The sequence below is a fragment of the Eumetopias jubatus genome, unplaced genomic scaffold (genome assembly GCF_037043125.1).
Source record: "Eumetopias jubatus isolate StellerSeaLion01/CBP00866 unplaced genomic scaffold, mEumJub1_p1.0 scaffold_10, whole genome shotgun sequence".
NCBI lineage: Eukaryota > Metazoa > Chordata > Mammalia > Carnivora > Otariidae > Eumetopias > Eumetopias jubatus.
Genome location: NW_028274816.1, coordinates 119,550,479 through 119,567,458, shown reverse-complemented (window position 1 = coordinate 119,567,458; position 16,980 = coordinate 119,550,479). Strand labels below are relative to the sequence as shown.

At 45.1% G+C, this 16,980-nt stretch overlaps 1 protein-coding gene across 1 annotated transcript; it reads right to left on the bottom strand.

The window, feature by feature from the left end:
* Nucleotides 1–1,631: 1,631 nt before the first annotated feature.
* Nucleotides 1,632–15,958, bottom strand: LOC114213964 (regakine-1-like). The gene is made up of 3 exons (XM_028109354.2): nt 15,763–15,958; nt 2,371–2,491; nt 1,632–2,016 (listed from the first exon to the last, which is right to left on the bottom strand). Exons 1-3 carry the CDS (start codon nt 15,830–15,832, stop codon nt 1,884–1,886), a joined length of 324 nt encoding a protein of 107 aa, XP_027965155.1. The 5' UTR covers nt 15,833–15,958; the 3' UTR covers nt 1,632–1,883.
* Nucleotides 15,959–16,980: the final 1,022 nt, after the last annotated feature.

Genomic DNA, 16,980 nt, shown 5'->3' with positions numbered 1-16,980 from the left:
GATCAGGGAGGGTTAGGAGGACTGTGCCCTAAAAGGACTTTATAGTAAAACAGGAGTAATGAGCGGGACACCACAGGGAAGTGAAGGTGGTTAAAAGATGTTGTGTACGTACAGCACTTTGCACAATTCTTGACACATAGTAGGTGCCTCCCTAAGCTCCTTCCTTCCCTCCTATAGGCAGACAGGCTCACTTGGCTGGGGGCCAGATGGCTGTGCTAACCTGTAGGACTATGAGTAGCTTGGAGAGTGGAGATTCTATTGACCCCTGCACTCCTTCCCATCCTTCCCAGAGACCCCAGGCCCTCCCACCTCCTCAATGATTCTTTGGCTTTGGGATTTGCGCTCCCTCAAAACTTCGACCATATTTTAGTGTGAATGGAGGTGCGGAGAACTGGTTTCCAGATGGGATTTGAACGAGAGTAAGCCCAGGTGCATTACGGCTCTAAGGGTTGGAATTTGGAAGAGTGAGGAGCAGGAAAGTGAGGAAATGGGCCTCGACGGAGGAATGTGAGGACACTTAAGATAGACTGTTAGTGGGGCACCTGGGTGGCTCAGTTGGTTAAGCGACTGCCTTCGGCTCGGGTCATGATCCTGGAGTCCCGGGATCGAGTCCCGCATCGGGCTCCCTGCTCATTGGGGAGTCTGCTTCTCCCTCTGGCCCTCTTCCCTCTCGTGCTTTCTATCTCTCATTCTCTCTCTCTCTCTCAAATAAATAAATAAAATCTTTAAAAAAAAAAAGACTGTTAGTTTCCTAACCTTGCCCCAGACAGTAGACGGCCCCTCACACCCCACCACTAAACTCACGGATGTGCAGAGATCTCTGACCTATGGTGCCAAACAGGATCTTTCTTCTGCAGGAGTTAGGACTGAGGCAGAAAGCTGTAGTGTGTCTTCCGCAAGACCTGAGTCTGGGGGTATGGGTTGAACAACCCAGCGTCCCCGAGGCCCTTCTCTGGTCTGTGTCCAAGTGAAGCATGGCCAGGCTGGCGTTAGCCTCAGCATCCCCCAGAGCAGAGCTGAGTACCTCCCACCTACCTCCCTTTTCCTCCTTGTACCCTACGGAGAACTGCCTTGTACCTCGCTCTGTCTTTAATTGGGGCAGTGGTGGGGGCGAGTTCAGATGTCCAAAGTCACTTCCACACCAGGCATCAGGGATGAGGGCCAAGGGAGCAACCGAAGAGACTGCAGGCAGGATCTCAGGGTTTGGGGTGCGTGGCTTTAGGCGCAGAGAACAAGGTGTTACTTACACTAGGTCTTGACGGGTGGTCAGAGAAGTAAATGTTTAAATGGCAGAGGTGTGGGGAAGAGCCTCCAGGGAAGGGGGGGGCTGCAGCCCCCAGTATGGATGATGGGAATGATGTGTTAGGTGTGCACCTCAACCGGCTACTTTCCATGCAAACGAACAGTTTGTCTGGATTTTCACGCTGTTCCTGTGATATAAGGCCCCGAACAAGGAGTCACTTGTGTTCAGTACTCCTGATTCTAACTCTGCCCCCATCATCCCACTATGTAAATTAGTTCATATGGAAGAGTCTAGAACAGCACCTGATACATAGTTAATACCGTAGAAGTGTCTATAAAAGAAGAGACATAACCAGCTGTCTGTGAGAGAATCAGTTCAAACCACCCAGTTTCCTTTCTGGGGCATGGCTTTATTTCAACAACTGGCTGCCTGCAAAGGGGAGACAGATGCTGTCTGGGGGCCACAGTGTCCTCAGGTCCCAGACGGCAGTGTCAAAGCGAAGCTTCAGGAAAGAGCAGGATTCATTAGAGAATGGGAGCACAGAAAAGCAAGAAAGAGTTTCAATTTGGACCAGGACAACTCCCAGGGACCTTCTGGGGCTGAGAGAGTTGGGGAGGGAAGGGGGCTCCGTGGCGTCTCCTCACACCCCCTTGGCCATGCGGGCCCCAGTGCTCCCAGACAACTTAGACGCATGGTCTAGGTGTCTGATGTACTCCTGCACCCAGGCAACATTGGGGTTGGCGCAGATCTGTCGGCCCTGTTGGATGAGGAAGCTGTGGAACAAGGAGAAAGGGGAAATTGAGTCAGCAGGCAGAGAGGAGCCCAGCTCCTTCTCTACCCAGCTTGAGCTTCCCCACCTCTCTCTCTGCTGGACGTGGGCCCTTCACACAGAGAAGGACACCCCACTTTCTGTTGCTCCCCAAGGAGTCCGTGAAGACCCTACCACCGGCTCCCATTACCTCCCTGGAGGCCAAGCTCAGGCTGGGAAGTCCCCAGGGTGCTGCTCAGCTGGTTCTTCCTGTGCTCCCCCCACTTCCTAGCTAGTCCCACCCCTCTGCTTCCTTCTCCCAGGCCCTCCTGGTTCTCATATTTATACCCCCTTCCGCCCCCAGCATGGCCGAACTCACATGACCCCTGGTGTGGGGCACTGGTCACTGGTCCTGTCATAACCTTTCACAATCCGGAGTGGGACCTTCCGTGAGATGTAGGTGAAACAGCACAGATGGGAGGTTAATTTATTAACTGGTTCTGCAAGGTAGAGGGCCATGTGATGATGAAAGCTTTTCCACAAGGAAGCGTAAACCTGTATCTCTATCGCGCAGATCATCAGAGGAGGAGACCAGACCAGAGCACCTGGGAGGGAGTAAGGCCTGGCTTCTTGCAGCCCGTCCTCCTCTCCTTCTTTTTTTTTTTTTTTAAAGATTTTATTTATTTATTTGAGAGAGAGAGAATGAGAGATAGAGAGCACGAGAGGGAAGAGGGTCGGAGGGAGAAGCAGACTCCCTGCCGAGCAGGGAGCCCGATGTGGGACTCGATCCCGGGACTCCAGGATCATGACCTGAGCCGAAGGCAGTCGCTTAACCAACTGAGCCACCCAGGCGCCCCCTCCTCTCCTTCTTAAATTATCCTTGTCTAGGGGCCCCTGGTTGGCTCGCACAGTAGGGCATGGGACTCTTGATCTCAGGGTCGTGAGTCTGAGCACCACGTTGGGTGTAGAGGTGACTTAAAAAAAATTATCCTCCTCTAAAACCTCTCTTCCCTGCCCACTGCTGGCCCCTGCTGACTTCTCTCTGACCCTTCCCTCGGGCTGGGGTGTGACTCCCGGTTGAAGTGTTTCAAATTTCTGACAGTCGGCAGGATTGGGGAATAAGAAATCAGAATTCCTGGGAATTCTTAACTCATAAATTATTCCGTTTTCTTTTTAAGAATTGAGATGTAATTCCATGATTCATCAAAAACTGATGATATAATGTATGGTGATTAACATAACATAAAAGAAAAGAATTGAGGGGGCGCCTGGGTGGCTCAGTTGTTAAGCGTCTGCCTTCGGCTCAGGTCATGATCCCAGGGTCCTGGGATCAAGCCCCGCATCGGGCTCCCTGCTCCGTGGGAAGCCTGCCTCTCCCTCTCCCACTCCCCCTGCTTGTGTTCCCTCTCTGGCTGCGTCTCTCTGTCAAATAAATAAATAAAATCTTTAACAATAAATAAATTAAAAAAAATTTAAAAAAAGAATTGAGATGTAATTGACAATATAACATTGTATTCGATTTAGGTGTACTGTATATTTTCCATAACACTTTATTTTCATGTTTCTAAATAATAATTCACGACCATATGCTAAACAATGAATTGCTTTTCTGTGATAGGGTTGTACTGAAAGTTTCAGAGGTTTTCTGTAAAAAACAAAAAAAAAGGTAAGGTAATAAATGGTCTCTAAGTGTTGTGACAAGATTATATACTCAATAACATGTGGAATGTTCTCTGGCAGATACAGTCGATAACAGAAAATATGGAAAGAAGGGAACATTGATACAGAATAAATGGCCAAGAAAAAATTATTTAAAAAGTGGGAAAAAAATACTACAGTTGTTTAATATTTAAAATATTTAAAATTTATCATTCAAAAATGAATTTTTAAAACACAGAAGCATTAATTGCCCTATTTGTAGCCTTTATCTTTGTGTTGTAACAAATATTGCAAATGTAGAAACATTTTTTCCATTTTTGCGGTGCGGTGCTGTTGGCCAAATCTTTCAAACTGTGTCCAAGTGCATCTTCCAGTTGGGTGTTAGAATCTATAATCTTTCCTACAAGCTCATTTCCTTTTTTATCAATGGGAGTATCTTGTCCGCTTGTACTGACTGGTTTTCCCATTCAAGTCAATAGTGCTTTTGTTAATTTAGATTTTATGTACGAATTAGCAAACGTTTCTGGTGTCACGTCCCAGTAGTCTACAACATTTATACATTTTCTCTTTGTATTTCTTCTGCAAAAGCATTTATAAAGAACTAGAGCCCTGTAACAATTATTCAAACACTGGGCAACGTCCATGAACATTATTGTTCAAGTAACAGAATATTCACATCTCCTAGCAGGAATCGCAGTTGAAATGGCCCACTGAAGGACGTATTTTGCTTTTAAAACTTGTTCTTCGAAACACCACTTACATGATTTGTGCTAAGTGTATGAGGTAAACACTCAGCGGCAGACAGGGCCATGGACTTATACTTGTGACATGGCTACAGCTCCAAGCTGTCAGGTCCTGGTCACTTCCCCCCTGCATGCTCTTGCTCCGGTTTCCCGAAATGCTGATCTTAACATTACATCCCACGTGTCACGTGTTTCCTGCTTTTGCTCCACATGTCAGTGGGTTCCTTTAAATCAGTAACACCTCCATATGGATTGTTAAGCTTTAATTCTTGCAAGAATTTTCCACATATTCCCAGTTTCTCAACTGAGTTTTCTTAGGACTTGGGATTTGGAAAAACATAGTTTCCTGACATGCTGAGAAGGAGTTGCCCTATGAATTGCTAGGGAATGTGCAGGGTGGGCTACAGCAGGGCAGGACCGGCCCCTCCATATGAGAGGGTCCTCTTTCACGGGTCTCGAGAGAATGATAGAAGGGGGAGGTTTATGATGTTATAATGAGCAGAGCCTTGGCTACAAAGCAGGAAAGCTACACTTGTCCTTGTCTCTGTTCCTGAAAGCTATGTGACTCCGGACAGGACACCCACCCTTTCCAAACCTGTCTCCTTAAAACGGCAAATATCGATGGGGCAAGTACTGTGTATTGATTTATATGCTGATGACTGTTTAAGTCAGGGCCTCCTTACCCCTGTGTAACAGACGGAGAACCTGAGGCTCAGGAGGCCTGAAAGAGACAAGGAAGGTCCACAAGCTGACCAGGGCAGAGCTTCTAGAATGAGGCTCCCTGGGAGTAGAGACAGTGTCTGCCTCTGTCCCTCACTGTAGCCCAGCGTGTTTACTGAAAGGGTGGCAGGAGTAGGCTTTTAATATATATTTGTTGAATGAATGAATGAATTCAACTTGAATCTATGTCTCCCTGACCATAAAGCCAGTTATTTCTCCATTCTGGGTTGCTGTTCTCTGAAGAAGAAAAAAAAAAAGAGTCTCTACCATAGGCCTGGTGTGTGGCTTAGTTCCTGACTCTCCATTCCTCATGCCAGCCTTTTGAGAAAGTATCCCTTATCCCATCTGCAGATGAGAGGCCCCACGATGATCACGGGAATTACGGGGAAGCATTACGGAGGGAGTTCTATAGCTAGTTGCAGTCACAATTCCTGGAAAACCGGCCATCATTCCTTGGACTAGCAGGGATGCCGGATCAGAGTTCTAGGATTGAGTGTATTTCTGTCTCTGATTTTGGTTGAAATTCAGCTCCGGAGAATAGTTTCCTGGGAAATCTCCCTCCACTCCCTGCCACCGCCCCAGGGTCCCACTGTGCCACCTTCTCCCCTGGTTCCCGCTCCCTGAAGAGAGGCAACCATGCCTGTTTAGGGTGGAAAGGGCAGTGAGCTGGGGGTCAGGACACCTGGGGTCTAGCCCTGCCTTTCTCAGTCACCTGCTGTTGCCTCTGCTTGGAGTATCCCACAGATACTTATTAAGAGCTTACTGCAGGGGGCGGAGCAAGATGGCGGAGGAGTAGGAGACCTGGGTTTCCTCTGGTCTCAGGAATTCAGCTGAATAGGGATCAAACCATTCTGAACACCTACGAACTCAACAGGAGATCAAAGAGGAGAGTAGCAACAACTATCTGAACAGAGAAGCGACCACTTACTGGAAGGTAGGACGTGCGGAGAAGTGAATCCGAGGCGATATTCGGGAGGATAGACGGCGGGGGAGGGGGCCTCCGCCGGCCGCTTCTGGCAAGTGATAGAGCCGCGGAGCACAAAATCGGACCTTTTAGAAGTCGGCTCCGCTGAGGGACGTCACTCCAGTGGCTAAGCGGGGGGTGGAACCCTCGCGGGACAGTGTGGTCTCAGGACCCTCGGGGTCACAGAAAGACCGGGGGAGCCTGAGTGCGGCAGAGCTCCCAGGTATCGGAGCGGGGAAGCCAGCTGCAGAGACAGAGCTGAGGCGCGGGCTCTCAGCTCGGGGTTGCCATAAACTGTGATCCGCGGCCCAGTCGGGCCACCGCTCCTGCAGCAGGGACCCAACAGGTGGCAGATCCGGGGAGACTCCCCTTCCTCCCCCAGGAGGACCGGTGCGGGAACGCACTGCAGGGATCTGCTGGGTTTGGGGACTCCACACGGGGTCGGGTGCCACAGATACAAATGCTCGGTCACAGGCCGGGTGAGCACGGAGTGCTGCCGGAGACCAGGGACAAGGGAGTGACTGCTTTTCTCTGGGGGCGCACTGAGGAGCGGGGCCCCGAGTTCTCAGCTCCTTCGGGCGGAGTTTGGGAGGCCACCATTTTGCTCTGGTCCTCCAAGGCTGTACGGAGAGCTTGCAGGGAACAAATCTCCTGAGATCAAACCCGAGCAGCTTGCTTAGCCCGGACCGACAAGGGCGGGGCAATTCAGCCTCCGGCAAAGACATTTGGGAACCACAGCAACAGGCCCCTCCCCCCAGAAGATCAGCACGAACAGCCAGCAAGCCAAGACCAAGTTTACCAATCAAGGAGAACCGGAGAACTCCAGCGCTAGGGGAATACTGCACATAGACTTCATGGCTTTTTTTTTCCATGATTCATTAGTTCATCAAAGTTAATTTTTGTTAACTGTTTTTTTTTCTTTTTCTTTTTCCCTTTTTCAACCAACATCTTATCAATCTCTTTTAAAAAAAAACATTTTTTATTTTTCATTTTTGGAGTCATATTTTATCCCTTCATAGTAGTTAGCCATATTTTTGGCATATATATATAAGTTGTTCTCTCTTTAAAATTTTGAGATACAGTTTCTTCTAACAGATCAAAATATACCCTAAATCACTAGTGTATGGCTCTGTTCTAGTCTCCTGCCTGATCACATTCTCTCCCTTTTTTCTTTCTTTTTTTTTTTTAAATCTTCTTTCTTTTTTCAAACAACTTCTTATCAAGTCCTTTTATAAAATCTATTATAATTTTCATCCTTACAGTCATCTTCTATCCCTTCATTGTATCAACCCTTATTTTGTACATATATGTCTTTCTTCCTTTAAAATTTTAGGAGGCACTTTTTTCTAACAGAACAAAATACGCCCAAAATCTAGTGTGTGGCACTGATCTATGCACTAGCCTGATCATATTTGATCACATTCTGCTTTTTTTGTATTGTTCTGTTTTTGTTTTTACCTTTTTTTTTTCTCTATTTCTTTTTTCTTTCTTTCCCTTTCTTTTCCCCTGGTTTCAGGTCTTTTCGGATTTGTATACAGTATATTTGCTGGGGACGTTGTAAACCTGTTAGCATTTTGTTCTCTCATTCATCTATTCTCCTCTGGACAAAATGACAAGACGAAAAAAATCACCTCAGCAAAAAGAACAAGAGGTAGTACCGTCAGCCAGGGACCTACTCAATACGGACATTAGTACGATGTCGGACCTAGAGTTCAGAATCATGACTTTAAAGATACTAGCTGGGCTTGAAAAAAGCGTGGAAGTTATTAGAGAAACCCTTTCTGGAGAAATAAAAGAACTAAAATCTAACCAAGTCGAAATCAAAAAGGCTATTGATGAGGTACAATAAAAAATGGGGGCACTAACTGCTAGGATAAATGAGGCAGAAGAGAGAATCAGTGATATAGAAGACCAAATGATGGAAAGTAAACAGGCTGAGAAAAAGAGGGAGAAACAACTACAGGACCACGAAGGCAGAATTCGAGAGATAAGTGATTCGATAAGACGAAACAACATTAGAATAATTGGGATCCCAGAAGAAGAAGAAAGAGAGAGAGGGGCAGAAGGTATATTGGAGCAAATAATAGCAGAGAACTTCCCTAATGTGAGGAAGGAAACAGGCATCAAAATCCAGGAGGCACAGAGAACCCCTCTCAAAATCAATAAAAATAGGTCAACACCCCGACATCTAATAGTAAAACTTACGAGTCTCAGAGACAAAGAGAAAATCCTGAAAGCAGCTCGGGAGAAGAGATATGTAACCTACAATGGTAAAAATATTAGATAGGCAACAGACCTATCCACAGAGACCTGGCAGGCCAGAAAGGACTGGCAAGATATCTTCAGAGCACTAAACGAGAAAAATAGGCAGCCAAGAATACTATATCCAGCTAGGCTGTCATTGAAAATAGAAGGAGAGATAAAAAGCTTCCAGAACAAACAAAAACTAAAGGAATTTGCAAACATGAAACCAGCCCTCCAAGAAATATTGAAACGGGTCCTCTAAGCAAAGAGAGAGCCTAAAAGCAGCAAAGATCAGAAAGGAACACAGACAACATACAGTAACAGTCACCTTACAGGCAAATACAATGGCACTAAATTCATACCTTTCAATAGTTACCCTGAATGTAAATGGGCTCAATGCCCCAATCAAAAGACACAGGCTATCAGATTGGATTAAAAAACAAGACCCATCCATATGCTGTCTGCAAGAGACTCATTTTAGACCCAAAGACACCCCCAGATTGAAAGTGAGGGGGTGGAAAACCATTTACCATGCTAATGGACACCAAAAGAAAGCTGGGGTGGCAATCCTTATATCAGACAAACTAGATTTTAAAACAAAGACTGTAATAAGAGATGAGGAAGGACACTATATCCTACTTAAAGGGTCTATCCAACAAGAAGATCTAACAATTGTAAATATCTATGCCCCAAACATGGGAGCAGCCAATTATATAAGGCAAATAATAACAAAAGCAAAGAAACACATTGACAACAATACAATAATAGTGGGGGACTTTAACACCCCCCTGACTGAAATGGACAGATCATCTAAGCAAAAGATCAACAAGGATATAAAGACTTTAAATGACACACTGGACCAAATGGACTTCACAGACATATTCAGAACATTCCATCCCAAAGCAACGGAATACACATTCTTCTCTAGTGCCCATGGAACATTCTCCAGAGATGATCACATCCTAGGTCACAAATCAGGTCTCAACCGGTACCAAAAGATTGGGATCATTCCCTGCATATTTTCAGACCACAATGCTTTGAAACTAGAACTCAATCACAAGAGGAAAGTCGGAAAGAACTCAAATACATGGAGGCTAAAGAGCATCCTACTAAAGAATGAATGGGTCAACCAGGAAATTAAAGAAGAATTAAAAAAATTCATGGAAACCAATGAAAATGAAAACACAACTGTTCAGAATCTTTGGGATACAGCAAAGGCAGTCCTGAGAGGAAAGTATATAGCAATACAAGCCTTTCTCAAGAAACAAGAAAGGTCTCAAATACACAATCTAACCCTACACCTAAAGGAGCTGGAGAAAGAACAGCAAATAAAGCCTAAACCCAGCAGGAGAAGAGAAATAATAAAGATCAGAGCAGAAATCAATGAAATAGAAACCAAAAGAACAGTAGAACAGATCAACGAAACTAGGAGCTGGTTCTTTGAAAGAATTAACAAGATTGATAAACCCCTGGCCAGACTGATCAAAAAGAAAAGAGAAATGACCCAAATCAACAAAATCATGAATGAAAGAGGAGAGATCACAACCAACACCAAAGAAATACAAATAATTATAAGAACATATTATGAGCAACTCTATGCCAGCAAATTAGATAACCTGGAAGAAATGGGTGCATTCCTAGAGATGTATCAACTACCAAAACTGAACCAGGAAGAAATAGAACACCTGAACAGACCTATAACCACTAAGGAAATTGAAGCAGTCATCAAAAATCTCCCAACAAACAAAAGCCCAGGGCCAGATGGCTTCCCAGGGGAATTCTATCAGACATTTAAAGAAGAATTAATACCTATTCTCCTGAAACTGTTCCAAAAAATAGAAATGGAAAGAAAACTTCCAAATTCATTTTATGAGGCCACCATTACCTTGATCCCAAAACCAGACAAAGACCCCATCAAAAAGGAGAATTACAGACCAATATCCTTGATGAACATGGATGCAGAAATTCTCACCAAAATACTAGCCAATAGGATCCAACAGTACATTAAAAGGATTATTCACCGTGACCAAGTGGGATTTATCCCTGGGCCGCAAGGCTGGTTCAACATCCGCAAATCAATCAACGTGATACAATACATTAAAAAAAGAAAGAACAAGAATCATATGATCCTCTCAATAGATGCAGAAAAAGCATTTGACAAAGTACAACATCCTTTCTTGATCAAAAAACTTCAGAGTATAGGGATAGAGTGTACATACCTCAATATCATAAAAGCCATCTACGAAAAACTTACAGCAAATATCATTCTCAATGGGGAAAAGCTGAGAGCTTTTCCCCTAAGGTCAGGAACGCGGCAGGGATGTTCACTCTCACCACTGCTATTCAACATAGTATTAGAAGTCCTAGCCACAGCAATCAGACAACAAAAAGAAATCAAAGGCATCAAAATCGGCAAAGAGGAAGTCAAACTCTCACTCTTTGCAGATGATATGATACTTTATGTGGAAAACCCAAAGGACTCCACCCCAAAACTGCTAGAACTCATACAGGAATTCAGTCAAGTAGCAGGCTATAAAATCAATGCACAGAAATCAGTGGCATTCCTATACACCAACAACAAGACAGAAGAGAGACAAATCAAGGAGTCGATCCCATTCACAATTGCACCCAAAACCATAAGATACCTAGGAATAAATTTAACCAAAGAGGCAAAGGATCTGTACTCAGAAAACTATAAAATACTCAGGAAAGAAATTGAAGAAGACACAAAGAAATGGAAAAACGTTCCATGCTCGTGGATTAGAAGAACCAACATTGTGAAGATGTCAGTGCTACCTAGAGCAATCTACACATTCAATGCAATCCCCAACAAAATACCATCCACTTTTTTCAAAGAAATGGAACAAATAATCCTAACATTTGTATGGAACCAGAAGAGACCCCGAATAGCCAGAGGAATATTGAAAAAGCAAACCAAAGCTGGCGGCATCACGATTCCGGACTTCCAGGTCTATTACAAAGCTGTCATCATCAAGACAGTATGGTACTCGCACAAAAACAGACACAAAGATCAATGGAACAGACCGAGAGCCCAGAAATGGACCCTCAACTCTATGGTCAACTTATCTTTGACAAAGCAGGAAAGAATGTCCAGTGGAAAAATGACAGTCTCTTCAACAAATGGTGTTGGGAAAATTGGACAGCCACATGCAGAAGAATGAAACTGGACCATTTCCTTACACCACACACAAAAATAGACTCCAAATGGTTGAAAGACCTAAACGTGAGACAGGAGTCCATCCAAATCCTAAAGGAGAACACAGGTAGCAACCTCTTCGACCTCAGCCGCAGCAACTTCTTCCTAGAAACATCACCAAAGGCACAGGAAGCCAGGGCAAAAATGAACTATTGGGATTTCCTCAAGATAAAAAGCTTTTGCACAGCAAAAGAAACAGTCCACAAAACCAAAAGACAACCGACAGAATGGGAGAAAATATTTGCAAATGACATATCAGATAAAGGGCTAGTATCCAAAATCTAGAAAGAACTTATCAAACTCAACACCCAAAGAACAAATAATCCAATCAAGAAATGGGCAGAAGACATGAACAGACATTTTTCCAAAGAAGACATCCAAATGGCCAACAGACACATGAAAAAGTGCTCAACATCGCTCGGCATCAGGGAAATCCAAATCAAAACCTCCATGAGATACCACCTCACACCCGTCAGGAATGGCTAAAATTAACAAGTCAGAAAACGACAGATGTTGGCGGGGATGTGGAGAAAGGGGAACCCTCCTACACTGTTGGTGGGAATGCAAGCTGGTGCAACCCCTCTGGAAAACAGTATGGAGGTTCCTCAAACAGTTGAAATTAGAGCTACCATTCGATCCAGCAATTGCACTTCTGGGTATTTACCCCAAAGATAGAAATGTAGGGACCCGAAGGGGTACGTGCACCCCAATGTTTATAGCAGCAATGTCCACAATAGCCAAACTGTGGAAAGAGCCAAGATGTCCATCGACAGATGAATGGAAAAAGAAGATGTGGTATATATACACAATGGAATATTATGCAGCCATCAAAAGGAATGAGATCTTGCCATTTGCAACGACGTGGATGGAACTGGAGGGTGTTATGCTGAGTGAAATAAGTCAATCAGAGAAAGACATGTATCATATGACCTCACTGATATGAGGAATTCTTAATCTCAGGAACAAACTGAGGGTTGCTGGAGTGGTCGGGGGTGGGAAGGATGGGGTGGCTGGGTGATGGACATTGGGGAAGATATGTGCTACGGTGAGCACTGTGAATTGTGTCAGACTGTTAAATCACAGATCTGTACTTCTGAAACAAATAATGCAACATATTTTAAGAAAAAAGAAAAAGAAGAAGATAGCAGGAGAGGAAGAATGAAGGGGAGTAAGTCAGAGGGGGAGATGAACCAGGAGAGATGATGGACTCTGAAAAACAAACTGAGGTTTCTGGAGGGGTGGAGGTTGGGGGGATGGGTTAGCCTGGTGATGGGTATTGAGGAGGGCACATTCTGCATGGAGCACTGGGTGTTATGAACAAACAATGAATCATGGAACAGTACACCAAAACAAATTATGTAATATATGGTGATTAACATAACAATAAAAAAAAGAAAAATAAAAAAGAGCTTACTGCATGCCAGGAGCAGCTCTATGCTGTAGACATACGAGACAAATCTTTTTTTTTTTTAATAATTTTTTCTTGTTATGTTAATCACCATACATTACATCATTAGTTTTTGATATAGTGTTCCATGATTCATTGTTTGTGCGTAACACTCAGTGCTCCATGCAGAATGTGCCCTCTTTAATACCCATCACCAGGGTAACCCATCTCCCCACCCCCCTCCCCTCTAGAACCCTCAGTTTTTTCTCAGAGTCCATCGTCTCTCAGGTTCGTCTCCCCCTCCGACTTACTCCCCTTCATTCTTCCCCTCCTGCTATCTTCTTCTTTTTTTTTTCTTAACATATATTGCATTATTTGTTTCAGAAGTACAGATCTGTGATTCATCAGTCTTGTACAATTCACAGCGCTCACCATAGCACATACCCTCCCCAATGTCTATCACCCAGCCACCCCATCCCTCCCACCCCCCACCACTCCAGCAACCCTCAGTTTGTTTCCTGAGATTAAGAATTCCTCCTATCAGTGAGGTCCTATGACACATGTCTTTCTCTGATTGACTTATTTCACTCAGCATAACACCCTCCGGTTCCATCCACATCGTTGCAAATGGCAAGATCTCATTCCTTTTGATGGCTGCATAATATTCCATTGTGTATATATACCACATCTTCTTTATCCATTCATCTGTCGATGGACATCTTGGCTCTTTCCACAGTTTGGCTATTGTGGACATTGCTGCTATAAACACTGGGGTGCACGTACCCCTTCGGATCCCTACATTTGTATCTTTGGGTAAAAACCCAGTAGTGCAATTGCTGGATCGTATGGTAGCTCTATTTTCAACTGTTTGAGGAACCTCCATACTGCTTTCCAGAGCGGTTGCACCAGCTTGCATTCCCACCAACAGTGTAGGAGGGTTCCCCTTTCTCCACATCCCCGCCAACATCTGTCGTTTTCTGACTTGTTAATTTTAGCCATTCCTGACGGGTGTGAGGTGGTATCTCATGGAGGTTTTGATTTGGATTTCCCTGATGCCGAGCAATGTTGAGCACTTTTTCATGTGTCTGTTGGCCATTTGGATGTCTTCTTTGGAAAAATGTCTGTTCATGTCTTCTGCCCATTTCTTGATTGGATTATTTGTTCTTTGGGTGTTGAGTTTGATAAGTTCTTTCTAGATTTTGGAGACTAGCCCTTTATCTGAGATGTCATTTGCAAATATTTTCTCCCATTCTGTCGGTTGTCTTTTGGTTTTGTGGACTGTTTCTTTTGCTGTGCAAAAGCTTTTTATCTTGAGGAAATCCCAATAGTTCATTTTTGCTCTTGCTTCCCTTGCCTTTGGCGATGTTTCTAGGAAGAAGTTGCTGCGGCTGAGGTGGAAGAAGTTGCTACCTGTGTTCTCCTTTAGGATTTGGATGGACTCCTGTCTCACGTTTAGGTCTTTCAACCATTTGGAGTCTATTTTTGTGTGTGGTGTAAGGAAATGGTCCAGTTTCATTCTTCTGCATGTGGCTGTCCAATTTTCCCAACACCATTTGTTGAAGAGACTGTCTTTTTGCCATTGGACATTCTTTCCTGCTTTGTCAAAGATGAGTTGACTGTAGAGTTGAGGGTCCATTTCTGGGCTCTCGATTCTGTTCCATTGATCTATGTGTCTGTTTTTGTGCGAGTACCATACTGTCTTGATGATGACAGCTTTGTAATAGAGCTGGAAGTCCGGAATCGTGATGCTGCCAGCTTTGCTTTTCTTTTTCAATATTCCTCTGGCTATTCGGGGTCTCTTCTGGTTCCATACAAATGTTAGGATTATTTGTTCCATTTCTTTGAAAAAGGTGGATGGTATTTTGATGGGGATTGCATTGAAGGTGTAGATTGCTCTAGGTAGCACTGACATCTTCACAATGTTGGTTCTTCTAATCCACGAGCATGGAACGTTTTTCCATTTCTTTGTGTCTTCTTCAATTTCTTTCCTGAGTATTTTATAGTTTTCTGAGTACAGATCCTTTGCCTCTTTGGTTAGATTTATTCCTAGGTATCTTATGGTTTTGGGTGCAATTGTAAATGGGATCGACTCCTTGATTTGTCTCTCTTCTGTCTTGTTGTTGGTGTATAGGAATGCCACTGATTTCTGTGCATTGATTTTATAGCCTGCTACTTGACTGAATTCCTGTATGAGTTCTAGATACGAGACAAATCTTAAAGGGAGAGGGGGAAGGCTGATATTGGGGTCTCAGGCTCAATACCCCCACAAGTCAGGCAGACAGGCAGACAGGGTGTACGTGGCCCTGGCAGTGGGGGCCCCTAAGACCTGGGAGCGCACCCCCTGTCTAAAGGGACGGCACCCACCACTTCAGTCCCAGTGAAAGGTTGTGGGAACTCGGGCTCCCGTCTGCTTGGTCTTACATAGTTGCAAAAGAAACAAGAAATACAGATTTTCAAATGTTGGCAACCAATCAACATGTAAAACCACATCTAAGCCATGAAGACAGTTTGAGCCTTTGCAGATTCCTCTGTCCCAGCCTATGCTTATGCGGGGGCTCCTATATATCTGCAAGAGGGTGCTAAGCAAGTAGCCCAGAGGGTGCTGGATCTGCTTCTCTCTGCTGGGAACCCCAGGGCCAGGGAGGCTGCATTCAGAGGCAGGATTTTCTCTCCCCAAAGGAGGCAGAAATGAGTCCAAACCAGGAACGGGGAGAGACCCTTGGTAAAGATGCTGTCTGTTTTGCAGCCTATTCTGGACCACCCCCATCTCCCTGCAACCCCCTGCTTCCAGCCACTGTACTATCTCTGTTCAGAGGAATAAGAGAAAACGGCCTCACCTTCATTGGCCTCAGAGTGGAGGACAGCAAGAATGAGGAGGAAGACCAGGGTAGCCAGGATCACCTTCATCCTTCTGGCGGCTGACCAGCTGTAAGAGCAGGATGGGGCTGAAGACTCCTGAGTTCCCTGACTCTTTGAAATCTGGGCTCTGACCTTCCTTTGTAAGAGGTTGCTGGTGAGGAAGTCACGAGATAGAAGAATCCAAGATTGCATGGGAGTTTCGTTTCTTTGGAATTGTGACTGGTGACGTATCTAAAATACGAGAACTGAGTCAATTTATTCAAAGAGAAGTAGAAGACAGAGAATGGTCTCAGAATTCACATTTGGCTTGCATCTTGAGGGTGGTGGTAGGGGAAGGCCAGAGGTGAAGGGCTTTGGGGGAGAAATTGCCCTCCTTTTCTGTTCCTCCCCAGGGAGCCTGGTGAAGCCTCCTTGGGGGTGAGCCCACGTGGACCATGAGTCCAAAGGCCCAGGCAACTGTCTCAGGCTCAGGGATTCTAGGACCCACCAGGATGAAAGTGTGGGGGCCCTGTGCTCTGTCTACCTCCGGCACCAGGCCTGGACTCAAGCCTGATGGGGACTGGGAATGAGGTGCTGGATTTGGAGGGGATTCTGGGGTGGCTGGGCCTCACTGGCCAGGACTGGACTGAAACCCCTCACCTAGGGTGAGCTGGAGGCCCTGCCCTCTGCGCAGCACAGGGAGCTTGAGCGGATCCTTAGCAACCAAGGAAGGTGTACAGGGCTCTCAGCTTAGCCAGGGCTGCCTCCAGGACTGAGGCTGAGGGATGAGTTCCTTCTGGCTCAAGCTGGGGTTGCTGGGGACATGGCAATGTATCCCATAGAATACAATTGTATCTCAACACCCTTGAGTTTGTGCTGCAGGGTCCCTGCACATGAACACCACAGTGGTCCGTCTGGGACTAGGAGGTAGGGTGGCCATCCATCCCGGTTTGCCTGGGACGAGCAGCATCCCTGGGATGTGGCACCTTCGGTGCTAACACAGGGATGAGTTGGTCACCCTACTGAGAGGTCAGACAGATGTGGCTGTCCCCCACCTCTACTCCCACCAAAATCAGATTAAGCACCTGTGGGTTTTTTTTCAAAAATTTTTTGTTGTGGTAAAATATATATAACATAACATTTGCCCTTGTAAACATTTTTAAATGTGCAGGTCAGTGGTATTAGGTACATCTATATATTGTGCAATCATTACCACC